The sequence below is a fragment of the Anabrus simplex genome, chromosome 1, assembly GCF_040414725.1.
Source record: "Anabrus simplex isolate iqAnaSimp1 chromosome 1, ASM4041472v1, whole genome shotgun sequence".
Taxonomy (NCBI): Eukaryota; Metazoa; Arthropoda; class Insecta; order Orthoptera; family Tettigoniidae; genus Anabrus; species Anabrus simplex.
In genome coordinates this window covers 245,129,824-245,155,115 of record NC_090265.1, presented here as the reverse complement: position 1 = coordinate 245,155,115, position 25,292 = coordinate 245,129,824, and the positions used below count along the sequence as shown (strand labels likewise).

The following is a 25,292-nucleotide window of genomic DNA, read 5'->3' as shown; positions in this document are numbered from 1 at the left end:
GTGTTGAATGTAAATGAAGACATGTAGCAAGATGAACATAACACTCAGTCCTCAAGCTAGAGGAATTAAACAGATTCAGCTAAAATCCCCTACCCAGCCAGGAATCAAACCCAGGGCCCTCTGAATTGAAGGCCACTATGCTGACCATTCTGGAAGTAGATCCAAGACAGTAACAAAAAATAATTTAAATCACCTAAATCTGATAAGACACATTTTTCTTTTTCTGTCAAGGCTATTTCAGTGATAGGATTAATTACAGTGCACTTACCTCCTGCTCATTACTAATCCGCTTGGTATAAGATGCATCTCTAAAGCAATTCATGCAAACAGCATGAAGTTTTATCACATCCTCTGCCAAAGGCACCAGGTTCAAAATATCACCAAATGGAATTCTCTGGTAAGTACCATCCAAGGCAGCTACAATCACTATCTTTCCTTGGTTAGCCAGGGCTTCACAACACCGTACTACATCATTAAACTAAAAATAAAAACAGAATGGCAGCAACAAATTACAAAATCAAAAACATAGTTGAAAAGCAAGTAAAACTTGAAAAGTAAGAGGTCAAAACTATAACAATAACAGAACAAAATACTTTTAACATTACAACTTATATGCTGGTTGCTATTTCTTGATGGGTGCAGTAATTCAATGTAAGTCTTCTAGCACAGGTCAGAGCAAAATGCATACTTGCCAACTTTTACGAATGAAAAATAGGAAGAATTTTTTTAAATTCTTGGATTTCATCATGTGGTCTCGATGAAAAATAGACAAGATACAATCATACATATTTACAGTTAGAATGCGACTTGACCATTAAATTTAAAATCTTAAACTAAGAAAACATAAAAATGGTTACAAGAAATTGTAACTAATCATTAAATGTAAGCGAGTGAGCAATCTGAACGGGCTCACACGCGAGGGCTTACGTTGTTGAAAGTGGTCGTCAAAAATATTACTTTTTGGAACTGTAATTTATTCTCAACATTTAGCATTAAAAAAAAAAATAAAAAAATAAAAAAAGAATTTATGCAGTACTTTCAATCGATAATTTGATTTTAATATTTACATCAGGTAGATTAATTTGGTACTTCTACAGTAAAGATTGGGCTGACTTCAAACAAAGACATCTGCTCATAAAGAAATCATAATAAATTATGAATTATTTATTAATTAATTACAGTGGAACGTCGATGACTCGAATCACCTCAGGAGCTAAATTTTATTTAGAGTTATCAAAATTTCAAGATATAGAGAATACCGGTTTTGAGGAAGTATAGCACATAACTGAATCTACAAGCGTATACTGAATACATTATTTTTAGCAGTATTTAAAAATATATAAATAAACATTTTATGCATCACTTTAATTATAACCCTTATTATAGTAACTTTTTAGAAGACAGGATACAGTTCATACAGTAGTGAAACAAGAAACATATCTCTGTTTACACCTTTGGAAAAATCCGTTAGTCTCTTCTGTTTGTTACTGTTAACCTTTCCCCCAATCACGCTGAGACTTCTCGCCAGTACTACGAAGCCGACATTCGTAAATGGAGTTTGTCATCCGCAACTTCACCGGTTGCTTTCGTATGTGACCGGTAAATAATTCACACTTGAGAAACAGCGAGGCTTCGCCGATTTTCCGATCATTAGAAGTTTTAGTGTTCCGGTTCCCATCATATTATCTCCCAGCATCACTGTAAGCATTTTTTTACTTGTTAACTGTTCCTCACAAACCACAACTGTCGTATTGCACAGTTAAAGTAGCAAAAAATTCGAGTCAGAGTGATTTTTGCTTCAAGGGAGGAAATGTTTGCTTCGAGAAATCAAGAAATTTGTGTAACCAAAGTTCGAGTAATAAAGAAATACACATGAAGAATAGGACAAACAGCCAGAAAATTTAAGTTACTTCGAGACACTGAAAATTCTAGTAATGGAGGTCTGACTGTATTATTAATGATAAAACGACATTAAACATACAAATCAAGTGTATTTTTTTAAAATCACAATTCGCTTTATAACATACTGACAAAGATCTTATGGTGACAATGGGATAGGAAAGGGAGAGGAGTGGGAAGGAAGCGACTGTGGCCTCAACTATGGTGCAGCCCCAACACTTGCCTGGTGTGAAAATGGGAAACCACGATAAATCATCAGAGCTGCCATCAGGGTTCAAACCCACTATCTCCCAAATGCAAGCTGACAACTACGTGACCCGAAATGCACAGCCTCTTTCTCGGTAGTGTAATTATTACAATCTATGGATAGCTACGAGCGTTACAGAAAAAAAGATTTTTTACACCAAATGGCTTTCTCGATAATTTTTGTGTGTGGTATTTCTTTGAAGTCTGTCTGTGCTTTTTGTTAACATGATGTTATTTTTGCTTTTTAGTAGATATTGATTTCTTCATAGTATAATATTGGGTCGATGCATAAGTTTGTGCAGTTCTTATATTTTATATTATCTTACTGTCACTGTCACACACTGGAACTCTCAATCACTCAGTGATGTATTCACCTCCACTCTATATGACCTTCCACCAACGTTCAGGTAGCAGTTGAATGCCTCGCCTGTAGAACTGTTTTGGTTTGACTGGAAGAAATCTGTTAGCCATTGGTCAAGAGAACCTTCATCAGGAACACTTACTCCTGAACGTGGTTAGAAAGAGAGCGGAAAAGATGGAAACCTGAGGGGGAAAGGTCAGGGGAAATACGGAGGATGAGGAAAAGGTTCCCAGCCAAGTTAAGCAATCACACCTTTGTTCAATTGCGCTGTATGCGGACAAGCATTATCGTGGAGCAATAAGAATGGTTGTCTTTGTCTTCAATTTCTATACCCTACTCATCGAATGCAAATGGCATACAATAATAAAACGATCACTGTAGTCACGTCCTAGTTCGTGAACCATGGGCAACGGCTGAGTGGCCTAGTAAGTGGTCCTGAGAGTCGGGATACCAGTTGCTATGGAATGGGAGTGGGCATCTCGGACATATTCTGAGTCGTGGCCCTCCTTGTGCTTAGGCGGCTAGGACTACACAATTCACCGGTGGTCCATAACCCGTTAGAGGAGAGATCCTCACTTGGACTATGTGCAAGTAGGGCAGCATACTGCTTCATGAATTTACCGAGCTCAGAACACTTTAAGCAAGCCTCGGACCTATGGGAGTATTGGAGTCCCACTCCCATTTGACAGGCGAGGGACACCTTGGAAACAACTTGGCGAACAAAATGGAATTTGATGGGGAGCTATCAATATTAATGGGGCTTATGGAAGAAAGAAGGTAGAACTTGCTGAGTCAGCAAAGAGGATGCATCTGGATGTGCTAGGAGTAAGTGATATTCGGGTAAGGGGAAATAAGGAGGAAGAGATAGGAGATTATAAAGTGTACTTGACGGGTGTTAGAAAGGGAAGGGCAGAGTCTGGGGTAGGGCTCTTTATCAGGAATACCATTGCACGCAACATAGTTTCTGTTAGGCACGTAAATGAGCGAATGATGTGGGTAGATTTGTCAGTGGGAGGAATTAGGACAAGAATTGTGTCCGTGTATTCACCATGTAAGGGTGCAGATGAGGATGAAGATGACAAGTTTTATGAAGCATTGAGTGACATCATGGTCAGGGTGAACAGCAAGGATAGAATAGTGCTAATGGGCGATTTCAATGCGAGAGTTGGGAATAGAACTGAAGGATACGAAAGGGTGATTGGTAAATGTGGGGAAAATATGGAAGCTAATGGGAATGGGAAGTGTTTGCTGGACTTCTGTGCTAGTATGGGTTTAGCTGTTACGAATACATTCTTCAAGCATAAGGTTATTCAACGCTACACATGGGAGGCTAGGGGTACCAGATCCATAATAGACTATATCTTAACAGACTTTGAATTCAGGAAATCTTTTAGGAATGTACGAGTTTTTCGGGGATTTTTCGATGATACAGACCATTATCTGATCTGTAGTGAACTAAGTATCTCTAGGCCTAGGGTAGAGAAAGTGAAATCTGTCTGCAAATGAATAAGGGTAGAAAATCTCCAGGACGAGGAAATTAGACAGAAGTACATGGATATGATTAGTGAGAAGTTTCGAACAGTTGACAGTAAGCAGGTTCAGGATATAGAAAGTGAATGGGTGGCATACAGGGATGCTGTAGTAGAAACAGCAAGGGAATGCCTAGGAACAACTGTGTGTAAAGATGGGAAAAGGCGAACATCTTGGTGGAATGATGAAGTGAGAGCAACCTGTAAACGTAAAAAGAAGGCTTATCAGAAGTGGCTCCAAACAAGGGCCGAGGCAGACAGGGATTTGTACGTAGATGAAAGAAACAGAGCGAAACAAATAGTTGTTGAATCCAAAAAGAAGTCATGGGAAGATTTTGGTAATAACCTGGAAAGGCTAGGTCAAGCAGCAGGGAAACCTTTCTGGACAGTAATAAAGAATCTTAGGAAGGGCGGGAAAAAGGAAATGAACAGTGTTTTGAGTAATTCAGGTGAACTCATAACAGATCCCAGGGAATCACTGGAGAGGTGGAGGGAATATTTTGAACATCTTCTCAATGTAAAAGGAAATCATCATGGTGGTGTTGCAAACAGTCAAGCTCATGGGGAGGAGGAAAATGATGTTCGTGAAATTATGCTTGAGGAAGTGGAAAGGATAGTAAATAAACTCCATTGTCATAAGGCAGCAGGAATAGATGAAATTAGACCTGAAATGGTGAAGTATAGTGGGAAGGCAGGGATGAAATGGCTTCATAGAGTAGTCAAATTAGCATGGAGTGTTGGTAAGGTACCTTCAGATTGGACAAAAGCAGTAATAAGCAAGGGAACAGGAAGGATTGCAACAACTATCGAGGTATCTCATTGATTAGTATACCAGGCAAAGTATTCACAGGCATCTTGGAAGGGAGGGTGCGATCAATCGTTGAGAGGAAGTTGGATGAAAACCAGTGTGGTTTCAGACCACAGAGAGGCTGTCAGGATCAGATTTTCAGTATGCGCCAGGTAATTGAAAAATGCTACGAGAGGAATAGGCAGTTGTGTTTATGTTTCGTAGATCTAGAGAAAGCATATGACAGGGTACCGAGGGAAAAGATGTTCGCTATACTGGGGGACTATGGAATTAAAGGTAGATTATTAAAATCAATCAAAGGCATTTATGTTGACAATTGGGCTTCAGTGAGAATTGATGGTAGAATGAGTTCTTGGTTGAGGGTACTTACAGGAGTTAGACAAGGCTGTAATCTTTCACCTTTGCTGTTTGTAGTTTACATGGATCATATGCTGAAAGGTATAAAATGGCAGGGAGGGATTCAGTTAGGTGGAAATGTAGTAAGCAGCCTGGCCTATGCTGACGACTTGGTCTTAATGGCAGACTGTGCCGAAAGCCTGCAGTCTAACATCTTGGAACTTGAAAATAGGTGCAATGAGTATGGTATGAAAATTAGCCTCTCAAAGACTAAATTGATGTCAGTAGGTAAGAAATCCAACAGAATTGAATGTCAGATTGGTGATACAAAGCTAGAACAGGTCGATAATTTCAAGTATTTAGGTTGTGTGTTTTCCCAGGATGGTAATATAGTAAGTGAGATTGAATCAAGGTGTAGTAAAGCTAATGCAGTGAGCTCGCAGTTGCGATCAGCAGTATTCTGTAAGAAGGAAGTCAGCTCCCAGACGAAACTATCTTTACATCGGTCTGTTTTCAGACCAACTTTGCTTTATGGGAGCGTAACCTGGGTGGACTCAGGATATCTTATTCATAAGTTAGAAGTAACAGACATGAAAGTAGCAAGAATGATTGCTGGTACAAACAGGTGGGAACAATGGCAGGAGGGAACTCGGAATGAGGAGATAAAGGCTAATTTAGGAATGAACTCGATGGATGAAGCTGTACGCATAAACCGGCTTCGGTGGTGGGGTCATGTGAGGCGAATGGAGGAGGATAGATTACCTAGGAGAATAATGGTCTCTGTTATGGAGGGTAAGAGAAGTAGAGGGAGACCAAGACGACGATGGTTAGACTCTGTTTCTAACGATTTAAAGATAAGAGGTATAGAACTAAATGAGGCCACAACACTAGTTGCAAATCGAGGATTGTGGTGACGTTTAGTAAATTCTCAGAGGCTTGCAGACTGAACGCTGAAAGGCATAACAGTCTATAATGATAATGTATGTATGTATGTATGTATGTATGTATGTATGTATGTATGTAAAAAACCTAGCGCCATTTCCCGTGTTGTTTGACGAGGATTCTCACAAAGCAACTTATTCAGGCAATTTTCGTCAAAATCTGAAGGTCTTCCATCAGAAAAGTCTAACTGTCCTGCTCGAAAGCGGGAAAAACCATTTTCTTGCTGTTCTTTCAGCAATTGCTTCATTCCCGTACACTTCACATATTGTTATCGCAGTTTCTGCTGCACTGGATCCTCGGTTAAACTCAAGGAGCAAAATGTGTCGGAAATGCCCACTTTTCTCAACTCGATATTCCATATCTGTTTGTTTGAAATATACACAAATAATATGTTCACAATCAAGAAAACCTGTGTTTCATGACACACAAACTCCAAACTCAGTTAAAACAATGGAATAACTGATAAGCAATGCTATTCAATACATACACATCTCCATCATTAGATGGAGTAATAGTAGTCAAACATGTTTCGACTCGTTTGAGCCATCTTTAGTGAAAAAAGGGGGTTATTTACATGATAGAAGCTAAAAAAGTGTTAAAAACACGATGAAGGAACAAATGAGAAACAAAAGAGACATGGCAGAAATAAAAAACAATTCAATATTGTAACAGGAAATGATTATGGGGCCAGAGAATGGGAAGGATCTCAGGTAGTGTTCGGTTTCTTATTGGAGCAGGTACAGAGATGGATAGTATCGCAGGACAAATAACAGATGGTAAAATCTTTGACAATATTTATTAAAAATATTCATGAAAATCACCCTGCAGTTAAAACTTCAAATTTCCAGCCAATATTTTCAAAAATGCAGAAATAAAATATTGATGTTGTTGTATTCTGAGACATCTACTTGCTTAAAAATGTCCAAAATAAATATTACTCTTTTAGAGATCGTAAACACCCTACAGTTCATCTAATATGGATTTAAATACCAAAATAACACTTTGCACCTTGAATTTCATAAAGTCCATCACTTATGATGCAGACCTACACGTTTTCTAATATTTTTGAACATAATATTAACACACACTTTCACGAATAAGTTGATAGTTCAAATAAAAATATTTGACCACTTGCTGTATACTTTTACAGTTCATCTAAGTTGAAAAATAAAATAGTGCACTTGCAAACCCTAGAGTTCATCTATGTGAAATCACTTCAAGTTATAAATGATTTTAAAAAGGAATTTACAGTTCAAAAGCAAGACATGAAGCTTTCTTGAATTATTATAAATAGCAAGCTGAAATTCACACGAAGCACTTTACTGTTGTTGGAGCACTATGATTAACCGAGTGCTTTGTTAAAAGTCAGTCAGTGGGATTACTCACTCAAAATATGAGAAGATCACCTGGAATCTGTTTATAAGTGTTGGTGTTGTGCTGTCCAGCGGCTTGGTGCCTGGAACATTCTGCAACGTGCAGCCAAGGCTTGAACTCAGCACCAGCAGCGTAACAAGTCCATTCAGTGAAGATACCACGTTAATATCCCTCGTCGACGTCCCTCGAAGAAACCATGTTAATCCCACGCAGGAAATGACATTCGATGCAGCAGAATCTCATAACACTTTGCCAAGATTTCCGATGTTCTTTGATATAATGTCGGGACACGGAATGTTCAACTGGACTATAGAGCTCTCAATTATCATTAACACTTTAGCGTCGACGTGTACATTTGCTTTTTTCGTGGTAAACTGCTGAAATGCGATATACATTTTTCAGGTTGCTCTGGGCTACGGATGTTTGTAATTTCATTCGTAGATGATAATCAAAGACATAATTTATGTTCAAAGTTACTATTTTTGTGTCCCCCCCATTGGGGTGACATATGGTTATTAGGTTGACTATGCAACAGAGAAAGCGCACGTCACCCCTAAGGGGGTGACAGCCGTTTTACCTTTGTTGTTGTAGAACACTGTGCTCTGTGTTGTGAGCTGTTGAATTACACGCCTTTCAACGAGTTCCTTGTAATTTACACTTTTGTGACAAGAATTTAATTCGTTATGTGTTTCTGTGTTGAGTAAGCCATGATTACCAATAGAGATATATACCAATAAAAAATCATGTAGTATTTGACTACAAACTTAACACACTAAAGATACTGCCAGACTGCGCGTGGAAAGCAGGTGAATCAGTGTCCATGAACTTGACATGCACATGAACTGATAGAAGAACAACTTGAAAAGGGTTCGAGTGTTGAATCAAGAAATGTTGACATTTAGGATTTGCAGTGTGATGCCACCTTTTCCGAGTCAGAATTCGACATGTGTAGTGAGGACACTAGCAAAGATTCCGGCGCTGCATCGGGCGATGATTCAACCAAATCACCAGCCAGTGACAATTACCGAGTAACATTCTCAGGTTTGCAGAAACATTTGTTTATTCACACGTAGCCCCAGTTTACAATTTCATCTGAGTGCTCAATCTCAACCAGTATGTAAGAATAAAGCAATAATAGACTCCAATCCACATTATTTTCTTTGCCATTAATAATCGAATTCTGATGGTTGCGTATGTCACCCCGCGGGGTGACAAATGTCAGAGAAATTCCACTGTCTGTTGCGCAATGCACAGCGTGCTGAGAAAGGAATGGGCACTGCGCTGCACTCTATGAACACCTTACGTGAACAAGCAATGCAATACTACAGCGAATGGTAGCGCTAGTTTCGCGTGACAGCCTAAAGTTTAGAGCCCTGGACACACTACTGTGTCACCCCATGAGGGGTGACATACTATATTTTGTATGAGGGTCTGTCACCCCACATGGGGTGACATCGTCTTCAAAGTGTTAAGATTAGTATCATACAATGACAAAGTCTCAATGCACAGTTCGTACTCTCACGTTCGAGTTACGGTGTTGAATGTGTGACTTAGAATATCACTTACAATCGTTTTCAACACGGAAAACACAGTTTATGGAATTAGGATTTAACACTGTCACAGTTCATAATAGTCACTGATTATGTCCGAGGTTCAACCATAGAATAATCATCACAGTCCATAACGCACTGGAAAAAATGTCAATAACAACAGTCTCTGGAATAATACTGTTCATAGATTAAGATTTTATGACTGAATTTGCACAACACGAGTCCGTACAACTTAATATTGTCATAAAAAGTTCTTAATATTCATTTACTTTCTCGTAGTGGTGATCGAAAGTTCGAGAGAATACACGAAAAAATAGTCACATTTAGCCTTGTTATTTGGTGAATGTTTAGTGGAATAGTATCTCACACAGTCCACAATTGTACTAGTATAGGAGAAATGTGTGTCTGAATCATTAAAATGGTCACAAATTAGAAGTTTAGTTTATCAGACGCAATGTCTTAGAATATTGTCACGGTCAATGACACAGTTCAGAATTACATGAAAATTACAAAGTCCACAATATCGTTTTCTGATAAATGAAATACTTGACACTTCAACTCACAATTTCTATTATAACTTCACTCGGTTAACGCACTCCTAAATATTATATAATGACGATTTAGTCGGAGAAAATTTCCCTCGTCGCGACGCGGCAGAAACTTTACTTGTGACATCTTCGCACAATTTCAAAGTGTTCAAGTGTGACTTCTACGTCCTCGCAGATCGCGACGGAGCATACTGTCCTGTCATAATTGCAGAACACACTGGCTCAAAGAGAATGCACTGGCTACAATTTAGTGTTAGCCACATGTTAATTGATCCAGGCGTTAAAAAGTTCAGTGCAGTGAGAACGAGAACCTTCTCTCACACAGCTGTTTGTGCATCGGAACTTAGCTGTTCGCTCATGAATAAAGATTTATAACTTGTATGTGCCAGGGCCTATGCCTTCCTGGCACAATATATACACATTTCCATCATTAGATGGAGTAATAAACAACTCGTCTGAGACATCTTCAGTGAAAAGAATTAACATTTTTTATATAATTGAAGTTAAAAAGTGTGTTAAAACCTATGAAGAAATAAAAGAAAACAAATGAGACAAAACTGAAACAAACAGTAAATGTATCTAGTGAGGCTGTGAACCTCTTAGTCTAAAAATTTTCAGTGTGATATAATTAAAATACAGGACGAAATCACTGTGTTATAAAAATTCAGAATTGACAGTCTGTAGAGTCACCATCACGAATAGTTAAGAGAGGAGCGAAAAACTTGATATCTAAATTTAAGAGGAAACACGTGTCAGGTGGAATGTATTTGACACGTGATGGAAAACCGCCAATGAAGGTCAAATTTTAGAATAGTAGCACTCGCGAAAGGCCTGATCTTCTCAATTTTAGCAGTCCCGTCCTCAATGATTGTTTCCAATGTTGGCTAGGTGTGTTTGCCTTATTTTAAAATAGTCAGGAGGGCAGCGAAAAAATTGAGAAACTGTGTTAAAGATAACAGATGCCCGGTAAACTGTATGTGACCATAGTGGAAACTCAATGAAGTTCCAATCTGTAATGGAAGAAATGACGTTGTATAAGACTCCTGTCAATTAGCACCAAAGGGTGCATCCCCATCCGATGGATGAATCACTATCAACAGCATCATATGCCCTCACTCCATATGAACACTGAGGAGAGGTTTGGAATTGAATCCAGGCCTTTGGCACGCAACTAGTGATTAGAAATTCTATACCACTAACTCTCCTACCCTGCCAGCCAACATTCTGATGGCGAAAGTTTTCGACCTAAGGGACTTGAACCAACTAACCACTGTGTTGGACCCTACACGTAGACTTCACGTCTAAACGACCATGACCACTGGGCGGGCTATGGCTTCCTTCTTAGCAAACTATTATTAGTGTGAAAATTATGATTACGGTTATTCATTTTCTAGTAACTAGAATTGTATAAGTTTAATCCAATTCTTAACTTAGCCTTATTGTAAGATAAGGTTTCAGAGCCCTAAGTACACTAAGCAAAAAAAGGCCAAAAGTGAGCAAATAAATAAATAAACAAATAAACAAATAAATAAATGAATAAATAACAAACCTGATAAATAACTTATTCAAAATAGCAAACATGCTACTTCACAGAAAAGGTGTAATTGAGGACTTTCCTTAACTCTTAATGCAAGGGACTCAAAACTTGGAAGCATGGATTGACAACCGTGAGGTTCTTAGCCGAGACCTGGCATTCCTTCCACTTACTGGTGCCAGACTCCTCACTTTCATCAACTCCATCTTACCTCCCTTGGTGAACTCTTGTTCTTTTACGACCCCTACAGTATTAGGTTTTTGAGGTCTAGAGAGTCTTTCATTTTCATGCACTTCGAAGTCTTGGAACACCGGGCGAGTTGGCCATGTGGTTAGGAGCACGCAGCTGTGAGCTTGCATCCGGGAGAAAGTGGGTTTGAACCCCACTGTCGTCAGCCCTGAAAATTGTTTTCCGTGGTTTCCCATTTTCACACCAGGCAAATGCTGGGGCTGTACCTTAATTAAGGCCACGGCTGCTTCCTTCCCATTCCTAGGCCTTTCCTGCCCCATCGTCGCCACAAGACCTATCTGTGTCGGTGCAATATAAGCAACTAGCAAAAAAAAAAGGGGGGGTTGGACCTCTTAAATTTTCCTTCTGATTAGTGTTAAAAGACAATGCTGCCCATTTGTACTTCCTCTTAAAACCATAATCACCACCACCAGCACTCTTGGTTATTTTATCATCCTTTACGCAGATGGCAACTTAGAAATGGCACCATCTTCGCTTCTTTTCTCACATGCAAAGTATACATCATTACCTGCCATAACTGTTTCAGTCAATTTTAATATGGTAAAGAAACAACTAATATAAACAGGGACTGTTATTTGATTCAGTAAATACTTACGAACTGGCCTTCATCAATACCAATGACATCATACTCTTCAGCATTAATTCCAATCAGCTTGTCTGTTGCAACAGCAGGAAGAGTTTGTTTATCATGAGTAGAAATACCATCAGTACTGTATCTAACATCATTAGCGTACTTCACAATGAGGCATCTGTAATTTGCAATTTGGTATCGTTTCAGTCGACGAATTAATTCTGTTGTCTTGCCAGAAAACATGGGTCCAAAGATGATCTGCAAGTAAAAGCATTGGAATAATGTTAAAAAGAAAATTAGGCAAAAAGTTTTAGAATAGTCCAGTTCTAATTTAATATAAATCTTGAGATTATAGTTGAAATGCCCAGTAAATGTATGGACCTAATAGGAAGATATGTTTCTTATTTTCACATGGGACTGGTAATGGCATCAGAGAATAAAGTTAAAAATGATTTTTTTTCTCTTGTTCATCATCATTTAGACAAATCTATTACGGCATATAGGGTCATAAGAAACCATATGCAAAACAAAAGAAATATTGAGTCAACCGGAAAAATTACATGTTTAAAAAAAATACCTCCCCAGTGTTGTACATTTCTTATTTGTGGAATTCTACAGTAATAAGAATTGTAAACAAATTCTGGACACGTTTGCAGCAGAATAATGCAAGAGAAGTCACACAAGTAATTAAGTAATGGTCCATCGAAAGGGGGATAGCAGCCTTTCGGAAGTTGCAATGGGAGGGCAGTCTAGATGATTGATTGATACGGCCTTGTAATAACACTTAACATGGTGTAGCTGTGTCGATACTGCTACGCGGCCAAAAGCAACGGGAAACTACAGCCGTAACTAAATCCTGAGGATATGCAGCTCTCTCTGTACGAAATATGAAATGATGATGGCTTCCTCCCGAGTAAAATATTCTGGAGATAAAATTGTCCCCCCATTTGGATCTCTGGGTGGAGACTATACAAAAGTTTTGCCAAAAGTTTTTAGCAGCGCATAAACCGTAATTCTGAGGACAATGTTTATGTTTATTATTCTACTTCTTCGAATAACCCTTTTGAGGGCATGATAAATCAACTTTGGTTATTTTTCTTTGCATTCAACTTTCTTCTTTTACAAACTTCCTTCATTTTCTGAGAATGTTCTCCCTTTTCCTCTCGAGTCAATTTTCTTCCAGTTGTTAATTTCTTTCTCTCCTGAAATCCTGCCTTTTGTGTTACTTCTCTGAAACGTGTTCTGTTTTCTATCGTATCTATTTTAATTCCAGCATTTTTCATATCCTTTTCAATTTCAATGAACCACGTTGGCTTGGATTTGTAACTGTTCACTAAGTTGAAGATTTTTTTAGTTTGTCTATTGATATTCATTCCATAAATGTGTCCAAAAAACTGGAGTCTTCTTTTCCTCATTACAGTTGTCAGTTTTTCAACTTTCAAATATAGCTCTATGTTTGATCTTAGTCTAAATTCAGCATTGTTGTTTCTTATAGGTCCCAGAATTTTTCTCAAAATTCTTCTTTCAACTTCTTCTAATTTTTCAAGATCCCCAATTCTTGGAAGTTTAAGAGTTTCTGCTTCATATAAAATTTCTGGCTGGGCCACTGTTTGATAATGTCTTAATTTCAAGTTCCAGGATAGAGATTTCTTATTCTATATATATTTTTTGTCATATGAAACATCCTTTCCATTTTCTTTAATTTTATATCAATAGCTACCTTTCCTTTTGTTTTGTTGTCCATTCTCCTAGGTATTTAAAGCAATCTGTCCGAGATTTTTATGTTATTGTTAATTGTGATATTTTGAGGGGCATTAATGATGTTTGTCATGAACTTAATTTTTTCAAATGATATTTGCAGTCCTATTTTGGCCGCTTGTTTCTATAATTCTCGTATTTGTTCTTGAGAATTATCTAATGAGCCTGTAATTATAGACATGTCATCTGCAAAAGCTAAATGATCTATAATGATTTTATTTGGATTTCTTCCTAGTTGTTCACTTTAGTATTAATGGTTTTCCTCCATTCTCAAACTACTTTCTCTAACGCACAACTGAAGAGTAGAGGTGACAAACCATCTCCCTGTCTTACATCTGATCTTATTTCAAATGATTTTGAGAGTTCTCCCAAAAAATTTACATTGGATGTTGTGTTTGTTAATGTTGCTTTAATAATTTCAATTTTTTTATTTTCAAGTCCAAATTTCTTTAAAATATCAAATAGAGTAATTCTATCAACTGAATTATAGGCCTTTTTAAAGTCTCCAAAAGTGATTACAAATTTAGAGTTTCTGATCTTCCTCATAGCTATTATGTTCTTTAGATTTAAAATTTGTTCTGAACATGACCTTCCCTTTCCAAATCCTGCTTGATACTCTCCTAATTGTGGGTCTAGTATTTCTTCAGCTCTCTTTTACATGTAATTAGCAAAAGGGAAATTCTTCTATATTTGTTAGGGTCTGATTTATTCCCCTTTTTGTGTAATGGATGTATTAATGTTTTGTCCATCCTGCTGGTAAAGTGCCTGCTGTCCAGATTTCTTCGATGATTTCTGTTAAACATTGTATCATATTGTCACTAGAGTATTTCCAAAATTCAGCAACTATATTATCTTCCCCAGGTGCTTCCCTTATGATTTCTTTGATTTCCTCTTTTGTTGGTGGTTTTGAGTCTGTTTGTATTATCAAAATTAAATTTCTCTTCTGGTGGATCGCTGTTATTTAGTTCTTCAAAGTATTCTGCAATTATCCTATAATTTTCTGTGTTTTTGGATCTTGAAATATAAACTTGGTGGTGTGCATTTCCTTACATTGTTTTTAAATGCTTTGTAAAAGTCTCTCGAGTTGTTCTGTTTGAAGTCCAATTCCATTGCTGTTAGATGGTCTTTCATATGTTGTATTTTGATCATTTGAGGCCCTTTGATGTAAGCTTCCTGGCTTTTATTTTTATAATTTTCATTTGCATTCCTTATGAATTAATTGATCACACCCATCATTCCACCAAGCATGTTTTCTTCTCTTTTTAAGAAGAATAGTTTCTTCTGCTGTCTGTAAACTGTCCTTGAAGTTGTACCCATGTTTTAAGTGTCTTTTTTCCAAGAGTATTTTGAAACTATTTTCTTTGGCTGGTTTTTGTACATCAAACTTTTTAGGTTGATATTGGTTCTTTTACTGCTTGTTTTAATTTTGAATTTAATGAATGACAGATAGGGGTCTGAATCCAAACTGGCACTCTTGGCAACCTTTACATTAAATATCTCTGGTGCAGACTGTCTACTTATGGCAACATGGTCAAGTTGTTTCCCACCACAGATTGGATTTGGGGAGACCCATGTAGTCTGTTTTCTAGGAAGTTTTTAAATAATGTAGATTTTAGGACTATATTATGCTCTCTGCATAGACTAATGAGCCTTTCTCCATTAGCATTTGTCCTTTCTCCATTAGCATTTGTTCTTCGATGAGCAGGGAATTTACTTACTATGACAACGTTCTTTGCCGATTTCAGCATTAAAATCTCCCAGCAATATTATTGTGTTTTTGGATGGAATTTGTTCTAAGATGTTTGAAACTTCTTGCCAAAATGTTTCTATTTGTTCTTTCCAGGTTTTATTTTTCTCATTTGTAGGTACATGTACATTTACAATAGTGTAGACTTTATTCATTGATTTAAAGGTTAGTGTGGAAAGTCTTTCATTAGGAGATTTAAACTCTATTATGGAGTCTAGTATATTCTTGTTTACAATGAAACCTGTTCCAAATTGAGGTACATAACTCTTTTTCTCCTGGTTTTCCCTTAAATACCCTGAATCCCTCTGAGTCAAACGATTTTCATCAGTATATCTTGTTTCTTGAAGTGATGTTATCAAAATGTTTTTAACTCTTACAAAATCTGTCAATGTTTTCCTGTCTTTAAAAGCGAGTTCACATTAAAAATAAAATAATTTATGTTTCTGTGCCTGATTTTGTATGATTGTTGCTTAACCCTTTGGGGTCCAATGTCGGACTGAGTCCGACATCATTAATTTTCAGTTCCGGTCCTATGTCGGACCTAGTCCGACACAACTTTGAGGTTATATATTTCGTATGCTGGAGCAGAAATGGCACCGAGCTTTACGCAGTATACAGCCTTGGCATTTATCTCTTGCCTACTGCCATCTGCTGTTCATTCCTTTAAGCTGAATTGTGTTTTCTTTGGAGATAATTCCTCACTGTCACTGCTGAGTTTACTTTCGTTATCAACATGGCGTCTACCAGCCGCGGCATGGAGCCTAATGATATTTATGAACAGTTATGTGACAGTGGCGATATTGACGATGATTTGTTGACAGATTCTGATGGTGACAACCGGAATGGGCAAGGAGAAGAAAGAATTTTGAAGCCTGGTGCCATTATAGATTACACAGGCAAAATGGGAGGGGTCGATCGTGCTGATCACTACTGCTCATCTTATGGTATTGTAGTGGAAAGCCTGAAGTGGTGAATGAAATTGTACTGCTGGGTGTTGGAGGTAGCTTTGGTGAACAGTTTTCACCTATATAATTTGCAACAAAAGGCAGAAAATAAGCTCGAGGTGAATCACAAAACATTCAGGGACCGAGTTATTATGGGGCTTGTTGGGGACGTTAGGAACAAAAATGCCCGTAAGCGCGGCCGACGGAGCAGCTGTGACGAAGAACTTCGACTGAACTGGAAGCTACACATCATAGATGCTCGCCAGGATAAAAAAAAACCAAGGACTGTGCCATGTGTTCTGACAGGAAAGTGAAAGGAGGCAGAAAGGAGACATCATTTTTTGTGAGACCTGTCCAGGGAACCCAGGACTACACCCGAACAAATGCTTCCGGAAGTACCATACTTTGAAAAAATATTGCTGATAATGTGGTTAACTTGACTGATAATAAATAAATTTGCAGTTCGTATTATTAATGTAAAAATTCAGCTTTTTACTTATGTAGTACTTCCTTCCCATATTTGCCTAATGTCAAATTGGACCTGTGCAGGATGCAGGTGGAAAATCAATTAGACCCCAAAGGGTTAAGGCAGGTTTCAGGATGCTCCGACTAATCCTTTGCACAATGTTGTAGGCCCCCAGAATCCGAATGCCCACTTTTCATTTTCTTGGATACTCCCTGGGATAAAGTCTCTTACAAAGTGCATATCCATAGTTGATTGATTGATGGGTTAAAGGAACAAGTCCCTTAAAAATTCTACTCAAGGTTGTTAGCTCCGAGGATAGATTTTTCAGCCGCACCTCTGGTGAACAGGCCCTGACCATTCAGCCATTTCTTACAAGTCAGACGCGAAATGGATTTTGTTCTTTTAGCTGTCTCTTCCGCTAATTCTGCCGTATCGAGATACATTCCCTCTGCCTTCACTACCGTTGAGATTCTTCTTCTTCTCCCTTTATTCATGGGGTCTCAAAAAGTTCCTTTTAGCATCAACCTCGAACATCTTTTGCTACCATGTTTTTTCCTTCATCCCCCACCTGGTTATACCTGCTCCCTTCATAAAGTTGCAGGTCCTCCTTATAGGGTCTTCTCGGATGTTTCTGATTCTTCCCAGCGCCTCACATTCAAAGAGTATGTGTTCAGCTGATTCTTCTGCATCGTTACATTTCCTACATACATTGTCTCTTATTACAGATGGCAGTGTCCAGTCAGCAGTCCTACTACCCATCTTATATTTTCTCTGCTGAGTTCCAGCAGTTCCTTAGTATGCTTCTTGTTTGCGCTCTTTATTAGTTCTTTCACAAGCCTTGAAAAGTCAGGCTTGTCTATAAGATCTCACATACTGGTTCTGGGCCCACCAAAGGCGTTTCTGACCCTTTTCTTGCCAGTTTATCTGCTTTTTCAATACCTTCTATGCCTGCATGCCCAGGTACGCATATTATTTTAACAACATTGTACTCTGAGAGCTTCAGGAGAAGTGTATGACTATACCAAAAAATTCTGGATGTAATCCAGACAGCTTCAAGTGCCTTAATGGCTGCTTGGCTATCTGTAAATATGAAAATGTTCTTATATCTGTAGTTAATTTTCAGGTTTTCCTCAAGGCATGTAATGATGGCTATCACTTGAGCTTGGAAAACTGTAGTGTGTCTGCCCAGACTCATTTGGATATTTGGATTGATCTGCCAGGTCTTTCAGCGTTGATCCCTCCTCCTGTTCCAATTGTTACCTCTACAACAGTGGTAACACCAAACAAGGCACAAACACAGTTTAAAAGGGGAAGGTAAGAGTACAATACACAATATAAGAAAACACTACACACTCGGAAAAACAGTAGCTAGCATACGGGGATCTCCAACAAAACAAGTACGTAACTATCAGTAGGGCCAACTAGTGAACGACAAAACAGGAAGATGGAAGGGGCTGGGAACCTACCAAAGGCATGGACATGGCTTAGATAGCGGATTCCGAAATGAATCACCGTGATCCTTAGTTTTAAAAATATTATTTACAAGATAATTCTACACATACATTCCAAGTGATGACCTATAAGTTCAGTGATATACATAGGTTGTTTGTAGCAGTGTAAATTAAAATTACAAATCAACTGTACATCTAGTTACCAGTGCAGTAGTACAATGCAATTTACAGGTTATCCAAAATCTAGCGTACCGTACCTAAAGTGATACAAAACTATCAGAGGCAAACCCCAAGGGAAATACTATTAAACTACAATATACATATTTTAGTGAAACAAAACGGGAATGCCTCGGAAACGAACAGGTAAGTCTAGCTGAAAAACTAAGGCGTCATAAGTAACTAATTTGGTGAATCTAGGCGAGGTTAGGGCAGACTCCTGTATGAAAACCAAATCGGAACATTAAGGAATTTTTAGCAGGAACGGAATTCAAGAGTGCTTACCCGAGGAGTGTGCCATCCCGAAAACCGGAGGGACGTCATCCAGATAGGCTGCTCGCAGACAGATAAACCGAGACGGACAGAATTCAGGATACAGAATCTTTTTCCGAACACTGCCTCGCTCACTATATATAGGAATTACTGGCCTTGGAGGCAACCAATCAGCATGCACGTGTTCCCTATCGCCACCTAGACTCACCAATCACAATCTTACTTTCGATCGAGAACTTAGACTAACATTCTAGAATACGCATGATCGCGAAAGTCGTATTTTTCCAGAATAAACAGAACACACTTTCTAGAACACATACCAACAAAGTAACACACCCAGTACAAAAGTTATGTAACTTTCTAGATCTTTCCAGGAACTATAGACAGAATTCTACTAGGCCTATTTACAAATGCCTATGTTACAACATTATACAGTACAGGTTAGGTCATTAAATTATCTTATGCTCTACAAATAACAGTACAGGTTAGGTCATGATAAATAAAACATTATATGATACTTCGCCAATAAAGTCTTTAAAAAAATTACATTCCACTCATCCTACATAGTTCACTTGTAACACAATCTCAGTCCTTGAACCATCTGTCCACCACACAATATCTTCCCTACCAGTTTTTCATCTGTTAATGTCTCAGTCTTCCTTTTTGTTGCCTGGATCTCAAATGGTTCCTCAAAGATATACTTTGGAATCATATGATCAGCTGGCATGTGTAAAACTTACCCTGTTATTACTCTATTAATTTCACAGTGTTCAAGATTGGGCCTTCCAATCCATATGAGCTCATTATAGCCTGTCCCTCTATAAAGTTACTTGAGATCTAGTAGGTTATTCAAGGCTTCTGTCAGCATAATTTTCATTGCCCCAGTTATGGCTATACATGCCATTCTCTGAAGGCTATTTTGTTTGCTACTGACATTTCTTTGACTTGCTTCGCCCACCAATGATTGCTGCATAGGTCACCAGTGGTCTAATGATCATTGTGTATATCCACATTACCATTGCCGGCTTTAGATCCTATGTTATCCCGACTGCCTTCTTGCATGCACACAATAGATTCTTAGCTTGGGTTACGTTTCTATGTGAGGATTCCTGGTTAACTTTTTGTCTAATATTACACATAAGTGTAACACTTGTTCTTCCATATAGGTTTCTTGCCCAAGGAGCTTCCAGTGTTCTCGTCCCCTCTAATTTCTTCCTTCTTGTGAAAGGGACCGGTGTTATCTTGCTCGGGTTGACTTGAGTTGTTCTTCCCGACACCTTGTCTCCACAAGGTTAAATGACCTTTGCATGCTGTCCTGGATGACCCTCATCACCTTACCTCTTACCACAATAACTAGATCATCTGTGTATCCTTGCGTATAAAATCCATGTTCACTGAGTATGACTATGATTTTGCTCACCACAAGGTTCCACAGAAGAAGAGAAAGGACTCCTCCTTGCGCTCAACCTCGGGCAGTTCTAACCTTGAGCGTCTCTTCACACAGAGTTGCCTTTTATTTTCCTCCCGTCTAACATGGATCTAATCCATTTTACGACAGTCTTCCTCGCCCTACTCTCTTCAACAACTACAATCATCGAGTTGTAGGTTGTATTACCCAAGGGCCCTTCTATGCCTAAAAATGCCGCCAGAGCTATTTCTTTGGATTCTAGGCTTTCCTCTAGTTTACAAACCAAATGACGGAGTGCTGTCTCAGCTGATCTGCTAGGTCTGTATGCAAACTGATTTTCATGTAAGGTTGAGTTCAGTTGCACCGTTTTCCGGATGTATTTCTCCAATATCTTCTCCACTGCCTTTAGCATGAAGGAGTTTAAGCATAATGGTCTATAGGCTTTGGCATAATTTGCCCTTCCAGGCTTTGGTATAAATACCGCTTTAGTCTTAGACCATGATTTCGACACATACCCCAGAGCTACAGTAGACTTGCTCTAGAAAGGTCTGTCAGGGCCTTGATGATTATCTCCCGTCCTTCCTACAAGTCAGACGCAAAATGGATTTTGTATCTCATCTGGCCCCGGAGCCTTTATGGTCCACCTCATATGCTTAGACTTAATTAATCGGTTTGCACAGTTCCAATCTGCTCTTCGTGGTCTGGCCTCTGTTTCAACCAAATCTTCCCCTTCTACTTCCCCAGCCTCAGGAAAATGACAAGCTAGCAACACCTCCAGAATCTCCTTTCCCATCTGAGTGTATGTTCCATCGGGTTTTTCCAGTGTTCCCACTTGATTTATATGTACCTTTTTAAGAACCTTCTGGACCCTTGCTGCTTCAGTGTTTGATTCCACATTCTCGCAAAACAGTCTCCAAGAGTTTCTTTTTGCTCTCTGTATCTCTAGGTTATCCTCGGTGAGTTTCCTATGACATACGTCCCACATGCCATCTCTTGATGATTTTTTGTACAATTTTCTAACCTCTTTCTTCATTTTGGCTAGGTTGTTATTCCACCAACTAACATTTTTGGCAGTTTTATTTTCTTTAAAGGGACAGTTATGATATGAGGCTAAAATGGCCTCTTCTAATTGTTCCACTGGCTCATCGAATTCCCTCTGTCCCCTTACATTCATTTGGATCTTCTGTACAGCCTGCCATAGAACTTCCCTGTATCCATCCCAGTTCTTTCTTCTGAGATATCTGTACAATTCAGTATCACATTGCCTCGCATATATCACAAATTGGATATGCTGGTGGTCTGCCAAGGATAGCTCCTCCAGCACCTTCTAATTCTTAATGAAGTTTGCCATATGCGTGGTGCTCAATGCGATATCTATTATCTCTCGACGATTCTTATGTATGAATGTCAGTTTATTTGCTAGGTTTAGTATTATCAAATCTGATCTAATAATAAACTCTAGTAAAGCCACACCCCTTGCATTGCGGTTGGTACTGCCCCATGCAGTGTGATGTGCATTTGCAACTGCTCCGAGTACTAGGTGTTCACCTTTCCCCTTTGCTTTGCAAATCAATTCTTCAACGTCTTCCGATGGAGGCGGATCTGTTGAGTCATATGGAAGGTTCACAAAGCCTATTGTTATTTCTCTGGGACCTTCCCAATTTCCAAGTTTCATCTTGGTTGCCACAAAATCCCTCGAACAATGTTACTGTAACAGACGACATTTTAATTTTCTGCTCACAAGTAAACATGTTCTGGGCATATTCGATGTAGTATCATACACTGACTGACAGAGCAAATGCAACACCAAGGAGGAGTGGTTCGAAAGGGATGAAAGTTGGGGACAAAACAGAGACGGCACGGACGAATAATTGATGTTTATTTCAAACCGATATGCAGGTTACACAATGCGCACGGCATCGACTCAGTAGGATGTAGGACCACCGCGAGCGGCGATGCACGCAGAAACACGTCGAGGTACAGAGTCAATAAGAGTGCGGATGGTGTCCTGAGGAATGGTTCTCCATTCTCTGTCAACCATTTGCCACAGTTGGTCGTCTGTACGAGGCTGGGGCAGAGTTTGCAAACGGCGTCCAATGAGATCCCACACGTGTTCGATTGGTGAGAGATCCGGAGAGTACGCTGGCCACGGAAGTATCTGTACACCTCGTAGAGCCTGTTGGGAGATGCGAGCAGTGTGTGGGCGGGCATTATCCTGCTGAAACACAGCATTGGGCAGCCCCTGAAGGTACGGGAGTGCCACCGGCCGCAGCACATGCTGCACGTAGCGGTGGGCATTTAACGTGCCTTGAATACGCACTAGAGGTGACGTGGAATCATACGCAATAGCGCCCCAAACCATGATGCCGCGTTGTCTAGCGGTAGGGCGCTCCACAGTTACTGCCGGATTTGACCTTTCTCCACGCCGACGCCACACTCGTCTGCGGTGACTATCACTGACAGAACAGAAGCGTGACTCATCGGAGAACACGACGTTCCGCCATTCCCTCATCCAAGTCGCTCTAGCCCGGCACCATGCCAGGCGTGCACGTCTATGCTGTGGAGTCAATGGTAGTCTTCTGAGCGGACGCCGGGAGTGCAGGCCTCCTTCAACCAATCGACGGGACGGGAAATTGTTCTGGTCGATATTGGAACAGCCAGGGTGTCTTGCACATGCTGAAGAATGGCGGTTGACATGGCGTGCGGGGCTGCCACCGCTTGGCGGCGGATGCGCCGATCCTCGCGTGCTGACGTCACTCGGGCTGCGCCTGGACCCCTCGCACGTGCCACATGTCCCTGCGCCAACCATCATCGCCACAGGCGCTGCACCGTGGACACATCCCTATGGGTATCGGCTGCGATTTGACGAAGCGACCAACCTGCCCTTCTCAGCCCGATCACCATACCCCTCGTAAAGTTGTCTGTCTGCTGGAAATGCCTCCGTTGACGGCGGCCTGGCATTCTTAGCTATACACGTGTCCTGTGGCACACGACAACACGTTCTACAATGACTGTCGGCTGAGAAATCGCGGTACGAAGTGGGCCATTCGCCAACGCTGTGTCCCATTTATCGTTCGCTACGTGCGCAGCACAGCGGCACATTTCACATCATGAGCATACCTCAGTGACGTCAGTCTACCCTGCAATTGGCATAAGGTTCTGACCACTCCTTCTTGGTGTTGCATTTGCTCTGTCAGTCAGTATACATTAGCTTACCTCCAGATTCTGCCAGTCATGCTACTCAGCCCTTAACAACCCATGACTCTTGTATAAGAGCCACGTCGATAGCTTCGGACTTGAACTTCTTGACGAAATAGGTAACAGCTGCTTTTTTTTTTTTAAGGTTGGCCGGAAGAACCTTCAGCACCATCCTTGCCAACACTAGGTTTTGAATTTCCCTTAAATACTTGAAATTTGATCTGCCCAAGTCCAAGCTTGGCCTTAAGACCTCTCTTCCTGAGCTCCTCAAAATCTCTCTCATTAAGGGCCAAAACAATTGTCCTTCCTGTGTCATTGGTAGTTGTCGCATTCAGAACTCTCCACTCTTTCGTCGGAAGTTTGGTGTCATGGTGATGTATTCTGACAAGAACATCTTCAACCTTCATCTTGTCAAATGGAGGTGTAAACTTGGTGATGACCTTTGTAATGTTCAGCACCTTCTTGGCTTCTGCCACCTGTAAATTCTCTCCTTTCCAAGGATTGCGATTGGCTACGGTCTGTTCAGGCCAACTTTTGGTTTCTGGATTTGCACAGATCAGTACCATTGCTCCACTTTCCAGCCTTGGAGACTTGGGGAAGCCTGAAAGACATCCGTCAGATAGTTGTTACATCTGCACTATAAGAACAGATGAGAGCTCTTTCACGTCTTCCTCCTTCTGTTTCCCACCTGGAAAGTTTTTCGGTATTATGGCTACCTTGATTGAAGTAAGTCTTTCCAAAAAGGACATGGCCGTTTCTTCTTTCTGTTTCTTGGCGGGCGGGTTTGTAGCCTAACTTGATGGCGTACTATCCTCCGACCTTAGCATTTAGGGCATTGTTGGAGGGATAGCCTCTCGTTGATCCCTGTTGCTTGGCTTCTTCTCCGTCCAAGTTCCAGCCGCTATTTTGGCTTCTTTCACCTCTCTCTTCCTTTCCTTATAGTATGTGCTGTTGCGAGGTGGTCTGTTGATATGTAACCTGTTGAATTTCGATGCAGAAATCTTCAGTTCTGTCCTACAGGCATTCCTGATTTGCTTGTGCTAGCAGTCTGCTCTACTGGAGATTATGTTGCCTCTTCTTGATTTGTTTTGACGACAGCCTGTCCTACTGGGGCTTCTGTCTCCACTTTTCCATCACGGGCTTGCTCCTGGATCTGCTCTGCTGGAGCTTCCGTGGCTTCCCTTGATGTCTTGAGGTTTTCAAAATGGTTCCTTTTGATCATCCATGTTTCAATCAATCATACGGTTTTTGCCCCATTCTAGTGTCCTGAGCATCGTTCTCACCATCCGTGATGAGGCATACAGCCAGACGTCCTCCCGCAACTCAGGCTCTCCGTAGCAGAATCCACGCTCCTCAGTCGTCCATCCAGCAGTCTGCCTGACCCGAACCTAGCCAGGTTTGTTCCCCCTTCAGTAGGCCTACTCAAGTGGTTTCCACTTGGCATTCCCATGTCTGAGTTCACAACCATAAGATTAGCTCCCTCCATAATTATAACCCCTGAAGGGAGGATGTCTCAGTATTTTAAAGCCCCCAAGAATTGGGCTACCTGTTGGTCCGCGAGTCCTACGACCATCCCAGCAGAAGTGCTAGGAACTCCCTATCCGCCACCTGGGGTCCCGCTCTGAAGAGGTCAGATTCCCCTATAACTTAATGGAAGTTAACCCCCATCCACAGAAGCTGGGGTTATTTGCAGGGCAATGTTTATGTATTATTATTTGTTATTCAAATACAAAACCTATTTTACGAAAGGAAATGAAAGCGGAATTTGGAAAGGGAATCACAATCCAAGGGGAGGAAATCAAAACCCTGAGATCTGTCAATGATATTGTTATTTTATCCAAGTCTGCAGAAGATTTGGAGAAATTGCTGAATGGTATGGATAGA

The 25,292-nt window shown here is 40.1% G+C and overlaps 1 protein-coding gene across 1 annotated transcript in view; it reads right to left on the bottom strand.

Moving 5' to 3' along the window:
* LOC136886345 (uncharacterized) overlaps positions 1-25,292 on the bottom strand; it is a 109,452-nt gene that overhangs the window by 23,513 nt on the left and 60,647 nt on the right. The window contains exons 2-3 of the mRNA XM_068231040.1: positions 11,972-12,205; positions 269-478 (exon numbers count right to left, since the gene is read on the bottom strand). Of these exons, the coding sequence (XP_068087141.1) occupies positions 269-478; positions 11,972-12,205 (444 nt within the window). The remainder of the gene's footprint in view (positions 1-268; positions 479-11,971; positions 12,206-25,292) is intronic.